Source organism: Chelonia mydas, chromosome 5 (genome assembly GCF_015237465.2).
Source record: "Chelonia mydas isolate rCheMyd1 chromosome 5, rCheMyd1.pri.v2, whole genome shotgun sequence".
Taxonomy (NCBI): Eukaryota; Metazoa; Chordata; order Testudines; family Cheloniidae; genus Chelonia; species Chelonia mydas.
In genome coordinates, this window is record NC_051245.2 from 84,856,229 (window position 1) to 84,878,103 (window position 21,875).

The 21,875-nt window shown below is 39.9% G+C and overlaps 1 protein-coding gene across 1 annotated transcript in view; it reads left to right on the plus strand.

The window, feature by feature from the left end:
* The window catches only part of CNTNAP4 (contactin associated protein family member 4), a 304,543-nt gene that overhangs the window by 171,452 nt on the left and 111,216 nt on the right, over positions 1-21,875 (plus strand). Inside the window, exon 4 of the mRNA XM_007066427.3 lies at positions 11,989-12,136. Coding sequence (XP_007066489.2) covers positions 11,989-12,136 — 148 coding nt within the window. The remainder of the gene's footprint in view (positions 1-11,988; positions 12,137-21,875) is intronic.

The window sequence follows — 21,875 nt, forward strand, 5'->3', positions numbered from 1 at the left end:
AATGGTAGGTATGTTGATAGAAGCCTTCTTCCATCAACCTAACTGTGCATATGCTGGGGGTTAGGTTAGCATAGCTACATCACTCAGGGGTGTAGCTTTGTCACACCCCAGTAACATAATTATGTCAACCTAAATTTTAAGTGTAGACCAAGCTTAAGATCTGCAGAATGATTTGTACACTGGCATTTCTTTTGAAAGCCAATAACTACAAGACTTCATCTAGGAAAATGATAGGCCACAGAAATAAATTGAATGTATTGCATTATTATATTACTTATGATCCTCTGGACCTAAGAAGATTTAATTTCATTTTCAGAGCAAAGTGTGAATTGATTGGCCTAATTCAAATAAACAATCAACACATTTGTGTAAAAAAATATTTTGGTTGGTATGCTCAAAGATCATCATAGTTGTTTTTGAGAACATCAAAAGTCAAATTATTGTGTTTCTCAGTTGACCCTTTTGTTTTAAAATATAGATATCTGTATTTGTATCAGTTAGAGTTAGCTAATCCTTGAAGATCTTGTTCAAAGGCAAAGGTAATTAAATATTCTTATATTGTGAGTGTTAGTACAAAATTTCAGTTCACCTTTTGGTCTTTACAGGCTTTCTGAGTGTGCATATATTCCCAAAGAGAAATGCATATGTTTTTTCTTTAAAGTGATCAAACAAAACATGATATTTTCATAGTTACATGGTCACGTCACTCCAGAAATTAATGAAGTTTGGTTAGAATTATTGTGTTGATTTTTAAGGGGTGATGTAACATGTACATAGATTTATGTTTGTATTGCTTCAAGGGGTCCCTCTAATGGTGGCAAATTATTTTACTTATTTTGTAACTCAGTGCTGTATTCGAATGAATGAGGTAGGACACAAGGTGACTTCTGTATGAATACTACAACAGAGAGTTGTCACTGGATGTCTGCAGTAAGATATATTGTATGTAAGTAGTGAGAGTGAGTGCTGAGTCCCACAGGAAATGCTACCCCCAGGTCAGAAAGGTCTTGAAGAAGCTTAAACAACCTCCATTATGAATAGAGTATTTCCCATATGGAAGCCTTGTCATGCCAATAGTTCCTCTTCATACTTTCAGATCTATTGAGCATGCTCGTTAGCCAGTCAGAAGCTTTTTCCATGCAATGACACTGGCCTTACCAGATCAAATACCTTGTTAAACAGATTTCCTAGGGATAGAACCTAACAAGAGCATGCTACAGGATAAACATGGCAATTAAAGAGTGAAATGCACTAAGTATAAATGGCAGCAATTGTAAGCCTATTAAGGTACATAGTTTAAAACTCCAAACTTTAAGCTATTAATTTTAGATCAACTCCACTGAGTTCCCTATTGAGCTGAAAAGGAGCTTGGGCAGTTGCTGGCCAAAGGAAGTTATACAGGCCTCCCAGGTTATGTGGTCATTGAGACAGAGTCTCATTCCAAGGTGCAATTCCCTCTACGTTAACAGCAATGTCTTAATGTATTGAGAGAGACTCCTCTTGTTGGGGTTCAGTGAGCCTGTCATATGAGTTGCTCAGTGTCCTAATGTGTTGCTGGATTCTTCCCCAAATAACTAAGCATCCAGGAATGAATTTTAAAGGGACTCCAGCCAGAATGTGTCAGGTTCCCACTGCCTGATAGCACCAATGTAAAACTCAACTAAGGAGATTGAGAAGGTTGTACAGCCCAAAGATAAGTATACCACCTTCTAAAAAAGTTCAGGGGGGACCTTTCCAACAGGTTTCCACCTACGTGGGATTGTCTTCACTGCAAATGGAAACAAAAGGTCCTTCCTCCCAGTGAATTGTTTTACCCAGATCAGTCCTGGGCTCTGATTCACTATCTCCCCTTTGGGGATCATACCGGAAAAGATATTCTAGCCTAGCAGTTCTCGAACTGTGGGTCAGGACCCCAAAGTGAGTCGCAACCCCATTTTAATGGGGTCACCAGGGCTGGTGTTAGACTTGCTAGGACCCGGGGACAAAGCCAAAGCCTGAGTCCCACCACCCAAGGCCAAAGCCTGAGCCCCACTGCCAGGGGCAAAAGCCTGAGGGCTTCAGCCCTGGGTGGCAGGCCTCGGGCTTTGGCCCCCCTGGCCGGGTCGGTGGGGCTCGGGCAGGCTCAGGTTTCGGTCCCCACTCCTGGTGTCATGTATAAATGTTTCTTGTTAGAAATTTGTGTTGTCACGGTGCACTAATTTTGAGAACCCCTGTGCCCAAGGATTATAAGGTCAACTGGATCACGAGATGGACTGCTCCAAGAATCAAGAATTGTTGTTTTCAGGAAGTTGGGATGATTTTGAGGTGAACTCTGCGACTGCAAAGCAGCAATATAATGCCTCATTATGGAGCTGAAGGTTTTAATTGCTTTCTTCAGTGAACCAAGCTTTCGCTGACCCATCATGGAATAAGCAGCTATTGTTACTTTCCAATATTTGCGTGTTCCAAAAGGCTTTAGATATTGTTGCTGAATCAGACACTTAATAAATTTCAGCTTCATAAAATAAGGATTATTGTCTGCAGCAAATTGTTGAAATGATTCCTTTTCTCACTTTTTAAAAATTGTAAATTCAGGGAAATTTGAGTTTAAAATTTTTTTCCATGCCACTTTTTTTTTAATTCTTCTACAACACTGCACAGTGCTTTATTTTTGTAGGTTTTCTCAGTTAAGTATGTATTTTTATAATATATAAATGAAAGAATTGCATACAATTTCCAAATATATTTGGACTATTAAGCTTGGTAATGTGTCTTCAACAGAGTATATTTTAAAGAATTTTTTTAAGGCACTTCGGTCTGTATTGGATTTTGCTTAAGGAAAATAAATTACATAGTTAGTAATTTTTTAGTATGATCAATTCACCTAGGATACCGTAATTTCAACAATCAAAATCACAGTTAGCATGATTATTTATATTTTATGTAATCAACTATTATAAATGGGGTTGATAGCACCATTGATCATTAAGGTTGCCCAATACTTTCCATGATAAGAACCTGTTTTCAGGTGTTTATAATTTTGCCAAACTTTCACTATTTCGGTTTAAATTTTGGTTTGGGCTGATTTTATTTATTTAATGTTTCAGCCAAAAATGTTCAGTCATTTCTGAGAGAAGCTAGGAAAAAATGTTGTTTTGCCCATGTTCTGGCAACCTTTTATTTGAAAAGTTCTAGTGACCACATGTTTTGGAAAATTGTCCTGAAATTTGGCACAGGTGTTATGACTTTTGTTGTTCATGTGAAATTTCACCCTAATTTGGTTCTGGGCTGCTATGCACCTCAATATATTTGTGGCACTTAGATATCTTTATCTAAATCTAATAAAAATAAAATAAAAACCTTCCATCCTCATAAGTCCTTTTTGGTAAGGTCTGTTTAAGCATTTGATACTATTTTGTGGTTTTGAAGCATCAGTGTCAAGAAAAATGATGGAGTGAAGTGAAGCTGTCAAAGAGTGACAGGTGAGAGAGCTGATCTAGGAAAGATGGCACTAACAGTACTGTGCAGGCTGTCCATCTAAATCCTTGGTAATTGTGCTGTGGTGAAATTACATGCCCAAACTGACTGAAAGTAATACATCAGTATTAATATGATCCTAAACATGAACATGACTAAATTTAGCTTTCAAACCACATATAAGTAATACAATGAGATGGCTGACAATAGGAGACTCAGGTGGGAGAGTCTAAATAGATTTCAATCCTGAAGTATGGTGGTCACCATTCAAATCTTTTACATTTTATCCTTTGCCTACATACAGGTAACATCTGGTTTATTCTTTAATACAAGTTAAGGGAGCAACATAAAAATTGTGGTTACATAACTACTTGCAAAGGGGTATTGCAAATATTTTAACCCTGAGAGTCAGGTGATATAGGTTTTATTCCTGGCTTTCTCCTTGACCTACTGTGTTACGTTTGGCAACTCATTTAATCGGCTGTGTCTCAGTTTCACCATCTGTGAAACGGAGATGATGATATTTACTATCATTTTTAAAATGCTTTAAAATCTATAGCTAAAAAGTGTTATATCAGAGCTAAGTATTTTGACTACATGTTATTTTCTGGCAACCTTATATTTAACAAAGTGATGCACACAGAACCTGTCTTTTTTATACTGGTGCAGTTTTGTAAATCCTCTGGTTAAAATTAGAGATGAAATGTAGATTTGTTAATAAAATAAATGTATATGTAATTGGTGACTTTTTAATGGTCACCTCTGTCAACAAACAATGTGCAGATGAAGGATGAGAATTTGGATGCCATGAAAAGCAGTGCAATTGAGCAGTGAAGTTTTTGGCATGTCTTGTTAACTATTGTTTTTGTTTCAATTTTAAATATTTTGATGTGTTTTTTTTGTTTCTGATTTTTACCTGACTCATGCGCTAACACTTCTCAGGGGAGGAAAGAGTTAGAGTTTTTAGGACTTTGCGAAGAAGGGCATTTTAATTGGAGTCACTGTGTTTTGAGTCCCCTTTGCAAATTTGTTCTCTTCTAAGGAATGGTATGGCCTTATATTGGGATCTTAATGCAATATTTGTCCATTTGAAAAACAACTTAGATTGTTTAAATAATGCCAACAAAACATGCATTTATGGCGCAGTATCTTTTAACCCGCATGGTCCTGAAGAACACATCAGTCAGTGCTTCAGTACACCAATATCTCACCCACAACATAAGAACATAAGAATGGCCATACTGGGTCAGACCAAAGGTCCATCCAGCCCAGTATCCTGTCTACCAACAGTGGCCAATGCCAGGTGCCCAGAGGGAGTGAATTTAACAGGAAATAATCTAATGATTTATCTCCTGCCATCCATTTCCAACCTCTGACAAACAGAGGCTAGAGACACCATTTCTTACCCATCCTGGCTAATAGCCATTAATGGACTTAACCTCCACATTGCACACTGCAACCGACTTTACTGGAAAAAGGAATTTTGGATATGACCTTAGAATTATACCTTTTGTTTTCTAGAAAATGATCTTTGACTTCCATCTGGGCAGACAACAGAGATGGGCAGAAGGAACGTCCATCTATGTTAACACTTTGCTGTAATCTTGCAGTGACTGCATTTCTACACTTATGCCACATTCTTTAAAAGATGCATATTTTGATTTATATTATAGCACCACCTTTTATTGAGATTGCTCACATTTCCCATCATACAACCCCGTTTCCAGTTGCTTGTAACTTTGTCAAACTTTGATCATTCAGGCTGAAATTTTTCAGGCCAGGAATTTGCCGCTGGAGGAAAATTGAAGGATTTTTCAGCCAAAACGGTTCAGCAGTTTCCAGGAACTAGGCAAGGATAAACTGTGTTATTTTGCCCGCATTAAAAAATGCTGGTGACCTTTATTTGAAAAGCTCTAGCATCCCCATGCTTTGGAAGATGGACTTAAAATTTGACAGGGTGCTGGCCATTGTGTGAAGGGTGTGCTTTTAGCTGTCCCTATGGAAATCCACCAGAATTTGGCCAAGTTTATAAGACTTTGAAAAATTGCAGTTCACACATGTTCAGTAGATACTTCTTCAGTTTTAGAAGATTCTGTTCATGCTGGGCATGCTCCATCCCAGGTCTGAGTACAGCTTTGCCTGCAGTTTTAGCCCTGGGCTGCAACAGGCCATTCTGGGTCTAGCTCCAGACAGCTGAACTGAGATCAGGGAGTCAGTCTTTCCTGTACTTTCAGTGAGACAACCCCCTCCAGGCCCAGGCAGTGTGGAGGTGACTTGGAGGGTAGGAGAGGGGAGTACATTGGGACAAGGAACCTGAGGTGTGGACTGGTAAAGAGACTGAGGCAAGGAGATTGGTGGTTGGGAGACACTGAGATAGTATGAGCAGCCCAGGAAGGGAGGTCAGAACTGGGAGCCAATGGAGAGGGGGAATGTGAGCCAGGGTCCATGGCATACAGAAACATAGGATGAAAAACCAGGAATGGAGGAACCAGGATTAGCTGGACAAGGAGACTGGGAACAATAGATTGGGGTTAAAATGATAATGGTTCATAAGTTAGGAAATAACAGAATTAAGGTTGACATGTGCCATAGGAAAGTCCATGAGGAAATTAATAATTCTGTCTTCAGGAAAGCATTTGATAAGTGTGCAATAATAGGGCTTAATGCTGAAGAACAATGAAAAAACAAGATATTGAATAGCTGTTCATTCAATGAGCACTGTCCTTTCTGTGTACTGAATGATATAAGGGACCTGTTTGGTGGGAGGGAAAGAGCATGTGATCACATATTTAGAGATGGTCATAATCCATGTGAAGTGTACAGAATTAAGGATGCCCAGGAAACGTTAATTGTTGGATTTTCCTTTTGAGTGCTTGACTTTACAGGTTTAATAAAGCTCCTTTAAACTAATTTTTATTATACATAGTATGAATGTTCATGGGGTGCAAGTGTGCTTGTAGTCAAAGCCAAATTTTGCAGGTTGTGAGGACTCTTCTGCCTGCTGATAGGCCCCAAACTAGACCAATGTAACAGAGAAATCCCACAATTAAACTAAGGACTGCGGGAAAGCCAACAGGTGAGGAAGAGCACATGGTTTCGGTGGAGACTTCCATTAGGGATGAATTTGTTAACTGGGGCACTCGCTAACCTAATAAAGAGGATGGGAAAGAAGTTGGTAAATTACAGTTAGGAGCTAGTGAGGAATAGTCAAACAAAGTCCCATTTTAATAGAACATATTAAGGCATGCAACTGAATGTTGACAAAATGTACAAGTGCTTATATCCAAATGCTAGAAGTCTAAATACTAAGATAGGTGAACTAGAGTGCCTAGCATTAAATGAGGATATTGATACAGTAGACATTACGGAAACTTAGTGAATGAGGATAATCAATGGGACACTGTAATACCAGAGTAGGTTGCGCTGGTGGGGGAGTGGCACTATATATGAAAGAAAGCATAGAATCAAATAAAGTAAAAAACTTAACTAAATCAAATTGTACCATAGAATCTTTATGGATAGAAACTGCATGCTTGAACAATAAGAGTATAGCAGTAGGTATATACTACTGACTACATGACCAGGACAACTATGGTGATAGTAAAACGCAGAGGGATGCAGAGAGAAAATTTATAGACACCGTAAATGGCTGCTTCTTGGAGCAGCTTGTCCTAGAACTCACAAGGAGAGAGGCAATTCTTGATTTAGTCCTAAGTGAAGCCAGTCCAAGAGGTGTATATAACTGAATCACTTGGTAATAGCAACCATAATGTAATTAAATTTAACATCCTTGTAAGGGGAAAAAAGCCAAAGAAACCCATCACAGTAGCATTTAACTTCAAAAAGGGGAACTCTCCAAAAATGAGCAAGCTAGTTAAATGGAAATTAAAAGGAACAGTCACAAGGGTGAAATGCCTTCAAACTTCCTAGAGGCTATTTTAAAACACCATGATGGAGGGTTAAACTTAAATGTACACTGCAAATGCCACCATGGCTTAACAGCAGAGTAAAAGATTGAAAGTCAGATCCTAGATAGGAAAATAGAAAGGAGCATAAACTCTGGCAAGTCAAGTGTAAAGTAAAATAAGTCAGGGCAAGAAAGAATTTGAAGAGCAACTAGCTAAGGAATTTTTAAGTAGCAGGCTTCCTACTTCTGATGCAAACAGTCAGTGGGGCCACTGGCTGATCAAAGCACTGACGGAGCACTCAAGGAAAAGAAGCTAAATGAATTCTTTGCATCCGTCTTCACTGCAGAGGACATGGGGGCAGATCCCCACACCTGAGCTATTCCTTCTAGGTGACAAATCTGAGGAACTGTCCAAGATTGAGGTGTCAATAGAGGATGTTTTGGAACAAATTGATAAATTAAACAATAAATCATCAGGACCAGATTGTATTCCCTCAAGAGTTCTCAAGGAACTCACATATGAAATTGCAGAATTCCTAATTGTGGTATAAAGAAAAGGAGTACTTGTGGCACCTTAGAGACTAACCAATTTATTTGAGCATAAGCTTTCGTGAGCTACAGCTCAAAGTGAGCTGTAGCTCACGAAAGCTTATGCTCAAATAAATTGGTTAGTCTCTAAGGTGCCACAAGTACTCCTTTTCTTTTTGCGAATACAGACTAACACGGCTGTTACTCTGAAACCTGTAATTGTGGTATGTAACCTATCACTTAATTCAGCTCCTGTATCAAATGACAAGAGGGTATCTAATGTATAAGTGACTTTTTTTTTAAAGGCTCTATAAGCTATCCTTGCAATTACAGACCAGTAAGCCTACTTTCAGTACCATGCCAATTGGTTGAAACTGTGGTAAAGAATGGAATTATCAGACATAGATGAAGACAATTTGTTGGGGAAAGTCAATATAGCTTTTGTAAAGGGAATTCTTTCAAGGTATCAAGCATGTAGACGAGGGTGATCCAGTGGATATAGTGTACTTAGACTATAGCCATCACCAAAGTCTCTTAAGCAAACTAAGCTCTCATGGGATAAGAGGGAAGATTCTCTCATGAATCAGTAACTGGTTAAAATATAGGAAACAAAGCGTAGCAATAAATGCTCAGTTTTCAGAATAGAGAGAGGTAAATAGTGGGGTCCCCCAAGGATCTGTACTGGGACTTGTGCTGTTCAACATATTCATTAACGATCTGGAAAAGGGGAAGAGCAGTGAAGTGGCTAAATTTGCAGATGATACAAAATGACTCGATATAGTTAAATCCAAAGCTGATTCTGGAGATTTACAATGGAATCTCACTAAACTGGGTGACTGGGCAACAAAATGACAAAGGAAATTCAATGTAGATAAGTGCAAAGTTGGAAGAAAATAATACCAGTTATACATACAAAATGATGGGGGTCTAAATTAGCTGTTACCATTCAGAGCTTGGAGTCATTGTGGATAGTTTTCTGAAACAGCCTTTCAATGTACAGTAGCAGTCAAAAGAACTAACAGAATGTTAGGCGCCATTCAGGAAGTGATAGATAAGAAGATTGAAAATATTATAATGCTACTATATAAATCCCATGGTATTCCCACACCTTGAATAGTACAATGGATTGCCCCATTTCGAAAAAGATAGAATTGGAAAAGATGCAGAAAAGGGCAACAAAATGATTTAGGAAATGTAACAGCTTCCATTTGAGAAGTGATTAAAAAGCCTGGGACTTTTCAGCTTAGAAGAGAAATGACAAAGGGGGAATCTATAAAATCATGAATGGTATGGAGACAGTGAATAAGGAAGTGTTATTTACCCCTTTACATAACACAAGAGTCAGAGTTCCCTCAATTAAATTAATAGGCAGCAGATTTAAAAGAAACATAAGGAAGTACTTCTTCACACAATGTAGTCAACCTGTGGAACTCGTTGCCATGGAATGTCATTAAGGCCAAAAGTATACATGAGTTCAACAACAAAAACATTCAGGTAAGTTTCTGGAGCATAGTTACATCAATGGAACTTGATGTAAAAAGGTGGTTGGGGACATACAACCCCACGCACCGGGTGTCCCTAACCTTCCAACTGTCAAAAGCTGGAACTGGACAACAGAAGATGAATCATGCAGAATTTCCCTGTTCTGTTCATTCCCTCTAAAGCATCTAGCACTAGCTACTGTCAGGGACAGGATATGGGGCTAGAAGGACTATTGGTCTGATCCAGTATGGCCATTCTTATGTTCTTGTATAATCAGTTAAACACATGAGTAAAGTGACACACTTGCTTAAATATTTGGAAAACTGGATTGTAAAACAGAAATTGTATCCCACAACTGAATCAAGAATGTTGTCATCATATTGAGCATGACAACTTCCTTAAAAAGACTTCCATTTATTTCCATAGGCTTCCTATCAGGCCTCTAGCAGTTATAGACTAATAAAGAGAAACAGGCTGAGTGCAGAAGTTAATTTCTGTTCTCTCTCTTCAAACTGAAAAGTGCTCACAACAGGCCAGGATAGTATTTTTAATCTTTTAAATGTTTAACATCAAGCAGTTCTAGAAGTACATGTAATACTTGACTCAACTGATATACTTTAGAATTTGTTCTTTCCAGCTAAAAGCATTGTAAAACTGCTGGAAAATCTTATTTTCAAAACTGACCATTTAGAGTGTTGTAAAGGAGAATATGTTTCACTTTTAGATTATTTTTATCAGAAACCTAATTTTAAATTAACAGCACATGGCTCAAGTATCTCCTGAAGTAACAAATCAGACATTTACATACTTTATCCAAAACTTAACAACTCATCTTTGCTAGGTGCATGCCTTCCAGAAACGATCTTAGAAAAAATTGAAATCTCAATGGAACACTTAATTTGCACATAGCACTTAAACTTCTGGGGCTCGGGTTCTGGTTCAGTCAACAAACTAATTGGCACATTCAATAGCAGTTACATCTGACTACAAATATGATTCGAAGGGACAAGAATTTAGGAAGGGTCTCATACTGAAAATAGTGGCAGTTCTCCTGTGTTAGTTGTAGAATGTTTCTGCCTTCTACTGTGAGAGTGAGATTATAAAGCATGAAGCTGCAAATGGTGTAGATATTTAAAGTTGCTGACTCTCATTACTTATTACCGACTTAATAGGTTAGCTCTAATGAGCCTGTTCACTAGCTGTTTCTTCATACTCAATGTTCTGAGCTAACAATTAATTTGAAATTCCACTAGGATGAGGGAGGGAAAGCGGGAAGCTTTATCTTTATGTAGGGAGACTCGTGATGAATTGCCACCACTTCAAAAGAAAGATGGGGTGAGAAGTGTAAACCAGAATGTTCCTTTTTAAAATCTCATTTTGCGGTCACAACAAATCCATGGCATACAGTGATAGCAAATGTCTCCTAGGCAATCAGAACATAATGGAAACGGAGATGTACTAATCATTCAAATTTAAGATGTTCCTGTGGTCCTCATATGGAAATGTATCCTATTTGCTATGCTTCAGTTAACCAACATATTTCAGGGATAGCAATCTCTGTCTAAATTGTCAAACATAGAAACCCAAAATTTATCTTTTTTGAATATTTTGCTGCATGTTTTTGTATCACAAACCTCAGTGATAAAAAAAAAAAATGAAACTAAGCATCCACTACCGAAAACAAACTTTATTGTTTTGGTTTTTAAAATACCTAAGTTTGTAGTATTTAGTAGAGGAGATGTTTCACTTATTTTCTTTCATTAACTAAAGCAATGGTACAGCTTGCAAGAAATAAAATAAAATTATTATTGTTGCCAATACAAACTTTTTAAAAAATTGTTTTCTCCCTTTACCTATTAAATACAGTACAAGCGCAGATTTAATACAACACTGCTGTATTTAAATTCTTATTATAAAAAGGTTTCAGAGTAGCAGCCATGTTAGTCTGTATTCGCAAAAAGAAAAGGCGTACTTGTGGCACCTTAGAGACTAACAAATTTATTTGTTAGTCTCTAAGATGCCACAAGTACTCCTTTTCTTATTATAAAAAGGTGTCTCCAGTAGCTGGCAACCTAGAGCCCTATTCGCACGATGAGCTTTCTCTCTAGAAACAGTAATTCTTGGGTTCTACTGCAGTTCACAGCCAAAGAACAACAAGGTATTGGATTTTAAACTCCCTTTGAGGTAGAGAAGAGCATAATAATAACCTATCCATGATATATACAGGGAATTTTAGATGGCATAATACCCTGACACATAGGGATATAACAACATAGAGTTCTTAGGGGATTTAAACAAAACAAAACAAAAAACCACAACAGTTTCACTTACTTAAACTGTGAAAGATTGAAGGCACTCAAATGAGCATGATATAAATAGTTGGATGGATAGATACATTACTAAGTTTTTGATTCTGAAAACACTTAAGCATCTGAGTGAGTTTGCTCATGTGAGTATTTCCATGGAATTCAGTGGGGCTACCCACATAAGTAAATTTACTCACATCCATAAGTGTTTGTAGGGTAAGGCCCTAAAATGAAAAGTAGGCCAATAATGCTTCTGTTTACTTTTATATGCAGTATGGGTATTGTTGATCCTTTTTTGTTTTCTTCTAGGCTTTTTCAGGAAACACAAATGCAGACAGTGTTGTGCACAATAAGCTTCAACATTCCATCAAAGCAAGATTTCTCCGTTTTGTCCCCTTGGCCTGGAATCCCAATGGTAGAATTGGAATGCGTATTGAGGTATACGGCTGCACATATAGTAAGTATTTGCTTAATTGTCTGAATGAAATGGCTATCAATCATTGCCTTTTTTTACCTAAATTGCAAATGGAAGTAGATTTGTCAGCTTAATTACCTGAATATTAAAATCAATAATATTTTATGCATAGATGTTATCTATTTCTGCATCATCTAGCAATGTTTTCCTTACTATCCAGCTCTTTACATCCTAAGCTCAATTGTATCAAGTAGATGGATGCTAGTTCACTGCAAACTCCTATTTGCTACTGTTACATACTTCCCTCATAAATGTAGCACTCTCTTCAGAAGGAAAAATATCCACTACTTGGGACTCATAAGGCCCCTAGGAGATTATTGATCTTGGCTACACAGAAAGCATTTTCTCTTCAGAAATTTTGAACTCTCCCATAAATCAATAATACTTCAAGGTCATTGTTTATATTAAGGGTACATTTATAAATAGTTTGTGCAGCATTATTATGTGATTAATAGATGTTACAAGCATGTTTCAGATATCAGTAGTATGTGTTATAGTTGGTTATAAGCCACCTGCTGGACTCTGTAACTCTTCCATGACTTTGTCTTCCCTTAGTTGTTTGTGTTACTTTTCTCCACTGGTTCTCCTTCTTTGTCTCTGGCCCTTTCTTCAATGCGTCTTGTGACAGGTTGTCCTTTTTTCTCTCCCACTGTTCATGAGCAAACCACAGGACTCTATCCCTGCCAGCATCCTCTTCTCACTTTAAGTTCCATTTAACCTAAAACCAAGTAGTCACCTCGACAAAATATACATTTGAAATATTTTGTTACTTATCAAGATGAAATCAACATTTAGATGGAAATCTTCCAGTTCTGCTGACAATTTCTAATTGGCCAGCATCTCAGAATAGGTAGAAATTTACTTGAATTCCACGTCACGTAACTATGGCACTGTTCTGGTATTAAAAAAGTTTTTTCTTATGGGCTGAGAGAAGGGAGAAGTGTAAATAGTGTGTAAAATGGCAATATATAACTTCTTTCGTGGTCTCTGTAGGGTTGCCTCAAGGCATCTTAGTTCTTTCTTATATCCTTTCCAAATGGTTCTTGAGCTTTGAACACCTTGCTACAGCTAATAGATTAAGAATATCAAAATGATTTGCAAAACGTAAAGCCCAGATTCCTAAATAGTGACATCAAAATGGTTATGAAGGAATGGTAAAGGTTAACTTTAATATATTAAATCCAAACACCCTGTCCTGCTTTTTAACCAGAATGTGAATGTATGATGCACAAAGTGAGATTTCTAGGCTGATTGCTAAGACCTTTACACATGCTATTAGATAGTATTATCAGTATATAAATGTAGTTATAGAAACAGTGAAAGGATGCAGCAGGAAACTTCAGTCATTAGTGTTGTGGTTCATCAACAATTTTCTTTTCATATGACTAGTGAATTGAGATTCAGTTTGTTATATACTACTGCCTTTTAACAGCATTTAATAGGTGAGAGATGCCAGTCACTTTGTTGAATTTATCCTTCCAATGCATTTAGATGCTATGGTGATGGATGTTGTTATAAACCTGAAGAGAATTAAAAAAAGGGTTTTTTAACTATATTTATTATAAAGTACAAAAGAAATACTTAATATTGCTTTAGGAACTCCTGTAAGGAACTAAGTTTGTTTAAGTTTTACTCACTGTGTGAAATTATTTTCAGAGTAGCAGCCGTATTAGTCTGTATCCGCAAAAAGAACAGGAGTACTTGTGATACCTTAGAGACTAACAAATTTATTAGAGCATAAGCTTTCGTGAGCTACAGCTCATTTCATCGTATGCATAGGATGGAACATATAGTAAGAAGATATATAGATAGATAGATACATACATACATACAGAGAAGGTAGAAGTTGCCATACAAACTGTAAGAGGCTAATTAATTATTATCAGCAGGAGAAAAAAAAACTTTTGTAGTGATAATCAAGATGACCCATTTAGACAGTTGACAAGAAGGTGTGAGGATACTTAACATGGGGAAATAGATTCAATATGTGTAATGACCCAGCCACTCCCAGTCTCTATTCAAACCCAAGTTAATGGTATCTAGTTTGCATATTAATTCAAGCTCAGCAGTTTCTCATTGGAGTCTGTTTTTGGAGCTTTTCTGTTGCAGAATTGCCACCCTTAAGTCTTTTACTGAGTGGCCAGAGAGATTGAAGTGTTCTCCTACCAGTTTTTGAATGTTATGATTCCTGATGTCAGATTTGTGTCCATTTATTCTTTTGCGTAGACACTGTCCGGTTTGGCCAATGTACATGGCAGAGGGGCATTGCTGGCACATGATGGCATATATCACATTGGTAGATGTGCAGGTGAATGATCCCCTGATGGCGTGGCTAATATGATTAGGTCCTATGATGGTGTCACTTTAATAAATATGTGGATAGAGGTGGCATCAGGCTTTGTTACAAGATTATTGTGTGATTTGTGCTAGAAGTATCTCATAATTACTGGGATTAACAATAATTATACTCTCAGCATGTGTTTCCCCTCTACTTTTCCATAGTTCCTTTTCATTCTTTTTTCTTACTTTTTAGTTGGGGACTTCCTTATTGTCCAGTTGTCCCTATGAGGTTGGAAAGAGTATGCAAAATATTTTTTAGCAAAACTCCAAAGAAGTTTGAAATTCTCAAAACAAAACCCAGAAACAATTATTAAAAGCAGTAAGAAATGAATTCCAAAATCAAAGGACAAAAGGATTGTACACATAACAATGTATTCAAATAAACTCAAGATTTTTCAAATTACCTAAAATGGACACAATCTCTGGAAAGCAAAACTGGGGTGAAACCATAATTCATAGCTATAAAAATCACAGGCAACATCAAAGCAGTGTTTAGCAAGAACTTTGCCCAGCATTTAAGAGGGAAATTATAAATAGTGACTACAATATAATGCAATATAATTTAGGGGAAATAACTCTAATGAGCTAGTTAAATTAGTACAGTTCCAAGAAAGATAAACGACTCCCAAGAAAATCCTAATAGAAAATCAAGATCTCCAAATTTCCACATGAGAACTCATACACAGCATAGTTCAAAATTATTAATACAAAATTCAGTAAGATCACTAAGAACAGTGTGAAATAGTGGACATATATCACTAGAGCAATGACAAAAAGAACACTTACACTGATGGATGGGACAACTGCCAAAGGAATCTCTTTTTTAAAAACTGCTGCAAAATCTTTTGTCTCCAACAACAAAGTGGGGTAGAATCATGAAGCTTGGCTGAATAATCCCAGTCAAGCTGGCAAAGAGTGTAATGGGCTACTCTGGACATAGTTTATTTGAGTGGGGAGGGGACATGATGAATACTAACTGATGAGACTTGTACCTTACGTACAGGATGCTCATTCTGACCAGCGGGCTATGGTAGCATCATGTCAAGAGACTAAAGGGCAGGGACTCGATCCCTAGGTACAGGGAGGTCACACTGCCCAAATTACTAAAATGCCCCCAATCCTCCATGTAGATCAATGAGGGAGACAACCTCAATTACAAGGAGGTCACACAGGTTAATGCAGCAAAGGCCTCAATATGTCCCATAAAAGAGAGAAAATCATTACATGCACCCTCATTACAGGGTGGTCAAACAGCTCAAAGATATGTCCCCCACCTAAGCAAGAGTATGGCAACTCTTACCCTAATAACGGGGGAGTCACTTGGACTAGCTGAACAAAAGAGAGTAACTGCAACAGACAAAAGGGGAGAGACCTGATTACAGGGTGGTCACATGGGCCATGGAATGAAACAGGCTCTAAAGCCCCCATCATCAAGAGAGGTGCGACCTATACCCTAGTTACAGGGGGGATCACACCAGCTAGACTACCAATGGACCACAAAGCCAAAAGGGCAAGAGGGTGGAGACCTGAACCCAAATTCCAAGCCAGTCACAGTACCAATGGCACAAAGATAGCCTTTCTAAGCTAGAGGGATTCAACCTGCACCTGAATTACAGGACTGTCCATTGAAGGTCCATTAATATTAGCTGGCTACAGGGGTCTAATACCAAGAATCTGAAGGACAGAGATGTTACCCTGAATTACAGGGAGGCCACACAGCTCAAGGTACCAAAGGCCTCGATCTGTCCCATAAAAGAGAGAGAGGCTCGTGACATGAACCCTCGTTACAGAGTTGTCAAACTGACTAGACTGCCAACAGGGCATAATGCCAAAAGGGCAAGAGGGCAGAGACCTTACCCTGAATTACAGGGAGGTCACACTGCTCAGGGTTCCAAGGAGCTCAACATCCCCGTAAGCGACAGGACCGTGACTTGAACCCTAACTGCAGGGGAGTCACTCTCACTAGCTAGCTTAAAAAGCAGAATGCCCAAAGCCCAGAAGAGCACAGACATGAACCCTAATCACAGGGAGGTCACACTGCTCAAGGTATTAAAAGGCTCACTAGTCTCATGTAACCTGAGCCTTTGCTATCGGATGCTCACTCTGTCCAGAGTCCCTTCTCTTCTCCTCCACCTTCGGTGACTTGCTTTCTTTCCTCCTATTTGCTTGCTGTTTCTTCAAGGCTTCCCTCTTCTTGTCCATTTCTCTTCCTTGGAGGCCCTGGAAACAGAGAGAGTGAGAGAGATTAAGATAGCCTTAGGACAGGGCTCAGCAGACTCCAATTCCCCAACTCAAACTGGGCACAAACTATTGAGGGAGCCTTGTTTTCCCTGAGTCTGTGGACAGCCTGCAATTCTAGCTCCAAGAGAGTTCCACGCTGTCCTCATACTCTTCACTAGGATTTCAACGCCTCCTAAGCCTCCCCCGGGTGATCACACTACCAAATAAATCCTATTGCTTAAAATAAAATATAAAAACCTAAAAAATATAAGAATTAATGTTGTAATAGGGCCTACAGGGCTCAGGCTTGTAAAATATTTAGCTTAGCCAAATTAGGCTTTAGGATTTAGGATAAATAAGCTAAGAAAATTTAGGATAAGTAAATTAATAAACCTGCTGACTTTGTATCTATGTTAATGATATGCTGATGTTTTGAAAATATCGGTGAGTGTTGAATAATAATGTCAATGAAAGATCAGTAGACACCACAAGATGACTGTTGATAGCTGGGGTGAAATGTTAGACTTTCTTATCTGTTACCATGGTGATAATGTGACAAAAATATTTCACTAGGAGGGTGGTGAAGCACTGGAATGGGTTACGTACTGAGGTAGTGGAATCTCCATCCTTAGAGGTTTTTAAGGCCTGGCTTGACAAAGCCCTGGCTAGGATGATTTAGTTGTGGTTGGTCCTGCTTTGAGCAGGGGGTTGAACTAGATGACCTCCTGAGGTCTTTTCCAAACCTAATCTTCTATGATTCTATGAAACGTTAATAAGTAAAAGGAAAATAACAAAGGAAAAATAGGGCACCCCAAAAGTAGTGAGGTGTAAGTGTTCAAATAAGAAAAAGGAGTTGAACTCCAGTTGGTGTAAGCATAACATTACAACAGCTGTATCCTGGCCTGCATGCTATGGTGGGGGAGACCCCATAATGACAACCACTGGTGGTGCTGATGATGGTGAGGATGATGACAAACACTTGAGGTTTTTTCTGCAAGGCATGCTTTGAATAATGCAAATACTATGTGTACTGTATTGCTTTTGCTCTCTCTCCTTTAACAGATTGCAGTGTGTGTATTTTTGTTTGGTTTGCTAATAAAAATAAATATTGTAGAAAGATCACTATAGTCTGTTGTGCACTGTGGGTAGGGATAAGATTATGTCATGGAGGTCACAGAATTCACGGATTCCGTGACTTTCAGAGACCTACGTGACATTTTCCACTTGAGCCCCCAGGCAGCGGTGCCAGAACTGTCAGCTGGTGGGGGCCCTGAAGCTTGGAGCCACCATAGGCAGCAGGGAAACCAGGAGCGCTCAGGCACCATGGGCATAGGGTTGCCAGGTGTCTGGTTTTCAACCAGAACGCCTGGTCAAAAAGGGACCCTGGCAGCTCCGGTCAGCACTGCTGACTGGGCCATTAGAAGAACAGTCGGTAGCACAGCAGGGCTAAGGCAGGCTCCCTCCCATGGCTCCACGTAGCTCCCGGAAGCAGCAGCATGTTCCCCCTGCAGCTCCTACACATAGGGGCAGCAGGGGGCTCCGTACTCTGCTCCTGCCTCTAGCAGAGGTTCCGCAGCTCCCATTTGCCGGGAACTGCGGCCAATGGGAGATGTGGAGGTGGCTCCTGCAGATGGGGCAGCATGCAGAGGATTTGGGAGCTGGAGGGGGGAAATACCACTGCTTCTGGGAGCTGCTGAGGTAAGCACTGCCCGGAGCCTGCACCCCTGACCCCCGCCCATGCCCCGACCCCGTTCCCCAGCCCTGATCCCCACCCTGTCCTCCGAACCCCTCGGTCTCTACCTGGAGCACCCTCCTGCACCCCAAACCCATCAACCCCAGCCCCACACCAGAGCCCACACCCCAAGCTGGAGCCCTCACACTGCCCCATGCCCCTCCCACAGCCCTGATCCCCCTCCTGCCTTCTAAGCCCCTCGGTCCCAGTCCAGAGCACCCTCTTACACCCCAAACCCCTCATCCCAGCCCCACCCCAGAGTCTGCACTCCCAGCCAGACCCCTCACCCCCATACCCCAACCCTCTGCCTAGCCAGGAGCTCCCTCCCACACTCCGAACCCCTCAGCCACAGCCTGGACCCCCTCCTGAACCCCAAAGCCCTCATCTCCAGCCCCACACCAGAGCCCACACTCCCAGCCAGAGCACTCACACCCCCCACACCGCAACCCCTGCCCTAGTCTGGAGCACCCTCCTGCACCCATAACCCCTCATTTCTGGGCCCACCCCAGAGCCCGTCCCCCCACACACGCGCTGCAACCTCCTGCCCCAGCTCAAAGCCCCCTCCTACACTCTGAAACCCTCAGCCCCAGCATGGAGCCCCCTCCTACACCCCAAATCCCTCATCCCTGGCCCCAGCCCAGAGCCCGTACCCTCTCCCACACCTCAACCTCCTGCCTCAGCCTGAAGCCCCCTCCCATACTCTGAATCCCTCACCCCCCAGCCTGAAGCCCCCTTTATTACCCACGGTTTTCAGAACCCCCAACAAGGGCAACTTAACTATTTTACTTCAGGCGGTGTAAGCAATAAATTAACAGGAACTACAGCACTTCCATCTGATAAGATTTATGGAAGGCAGTGTGCTTTATTTAAAACTGAAGTTTATTAGATTTAAGCTCCCACAAACATAAGCAATAGGTTTAGAACATCCCAGATATTTACCTAATATCTGGAAAGATATTGACTAATTAACAGCAGGTTTGCTGTGGCCAGTTGGAGAAAGGATATTGGGAAAAATGGATTTTTTTAAATGGCTTCAGAGGAGTGCTTTAAAGTACATTTTATTAGCTATTTTTTTTATAATTAATTTTTATAAAATACATAGGTTATAATGGCCCCTCTGGTATAATTATTTTTAAAACTTTTAATAATTTTTAATATTAGAGGCATTTAGACTAAAGGTTTTTTAACCGTTAAGGTTTTTAGTTTTAATTGTTTACTTGTTTGTCCCCTCCTCCCATTCTGATTAGCAGAAACTGCAAGCTAGATCTAACCTTGTTCTGAAGGCCTGTCTCCAAATTAACCATTAACTATGTGGTGTTTTATTTTACTAATTTAGGGTGGCTGAATGCACATAATGTGGTTGCAATTAGTTTGATCACATTCTGGGGTATACATGCCCCTCAAATCCAGGGCAACACCTCCTGCACCCCAAGCCTTTCATCCCTGGCACTACCTCAGAGTCCACACCCCCAGCCCGACCCCTCAGCCCTCCCACACCCCAACCCCCTGAGCCAGCCTGGTGAAAATGAGCGAGCGAGTGAGGGTGGGGAGAGCGAGCAACAGAGGGAGGGGTGATGGAGTGGGGCAGGGGGCAGGGCAAGGGTGTTCGGTTTTGTGAGAGTAGAAAGTTGGCAACACTAGGCAGGCAGCAGGAGGACCCAGAGCTCCCAGCCATCAGCCCTGGAGCTCCGAGGTACTGCGGGCAGTGGGGGAATCCAGAGCTCCCAGCTGCTACAGGCACCAGGAGCTCCCAGCCCCTGGGACAGTGGAGACCCGGAGCCATCAGCCAGCTCAGGGGGCAGGGACCCCAGAGCTCTGAGCCACTGGGGCTGCAGCGGGGGCCACATAGCTGTCAGCCACGACAGTGGCTCCAGAACTATCAGCCACCATGGTGGCAGTTGCTGGACCCCACCACTTCCCACATCAGGGCTTGGGCTCTCTTCCCTCACCATCGGGGTTCGGGCTTCAGTCCTCCCCCTGTGAGTCCCCTCCCCATTATTTTTAGTAAAAGTCACAGACAGATCACGGACTTCCGTGAATTTTTGTTTATTGCCAGTGACCTGTCCTTGACTTTTACTAACAATAACTGTAACAAAATCTTAACTTTAACTATGAGCCTTCTATTGATAACCTCGCTACTGTAGTTAATCGTGGGGCTGAACTCTTACAGATGAAAGTAGGTGAGAACACTCACCTTGGAGTGGGTAATTAGTTAAAGTAACCCTTAACTATAGATAAGGCTACAGTGTCTGGTGTAAAATGAAGTAGCAGCTCCAAGCTGGGAGTTGCGACAATTAGATTCAATTTCTGGTTCTGCCACTGACTCACTTTGTTACCTTGGACATATCTACTGGCTTCTCTGTGCCTCAATTTACATGTCCATAAGTCTGTTTTAATACTGCTATCCTGCTTAACAGGGATATTATTAGGCTTAAATGATTAATTGGTCATCCCACAGAACTGCAAAACATTATTATATATTATTTGATATTTTGTTGATTTTAATGTCTAGTTTAGAATTTTTGCTCTGTTTCTTAAACCTAAATTTATTTTGAGTGAAATTACCTTTTTATATGGTTGGTGTGTGTGTGTGTGTGTGTGTGTATCGCAATTAACTTTCAGCCTTATGGGCAAGTAGTTATTGGAACATAAGAGTCGCACACACAATATGTTTGGCGCTGAAACTTCACTTTATAAATTTAAATAAATATAATAAATTTGAAATGTTATTAATATAAATAAGTTCTAATCAAGTATTAACACACCCTCTCCCAACTCAGGAAAAACAGGAGCAATGGGTAAATTACAAGGAACCAGGCAGCATTTGTGTTCCTATACTCTGAAAGATGGGAGAGTACATTAAAAAGAAAAACAACTGGCAGGATTTTTTTTTAATCAGAGACACAGTTACCTTAAAGAAAAAGAAAAGCTCAGTCTTGACATGAAAAACAAGATTTATCCACTGTGGTTGGGATTTTCCACTTCTTCTGTCATTTTAACACTGCTGTACAATCCTTGCTTTTAACATATGAATGCAGTAGCTCCAATACCATTTTTAAAATGACAATCTAAAGCATTTTTAAAATACTTTATAAGTAACATACTTGGTATTTACACAATATATGATGGTATGATGTGGGGTAGAGTTTTACTAGTGCTCATTTGGGATCAACTATACCCACCTGACTATTGCAATGGCATCATTAATCAGAATTAATGCAACTGTCTCAAACTCATGACAATAAATCTTTTACATCAATCCTTATAATCACATATTCTCTTTCTGTATGCAGCAAAGTACTTAACACCTCCACCTTCTATAGATTCTGAAATAATGCCCAAAATAATGATTCCTCAGTCATTAAATTACCTTGTACATTCCCCAGTTACAGCCTTATGTTAATTCTCCATTCCCTTGTTATAGTTCCA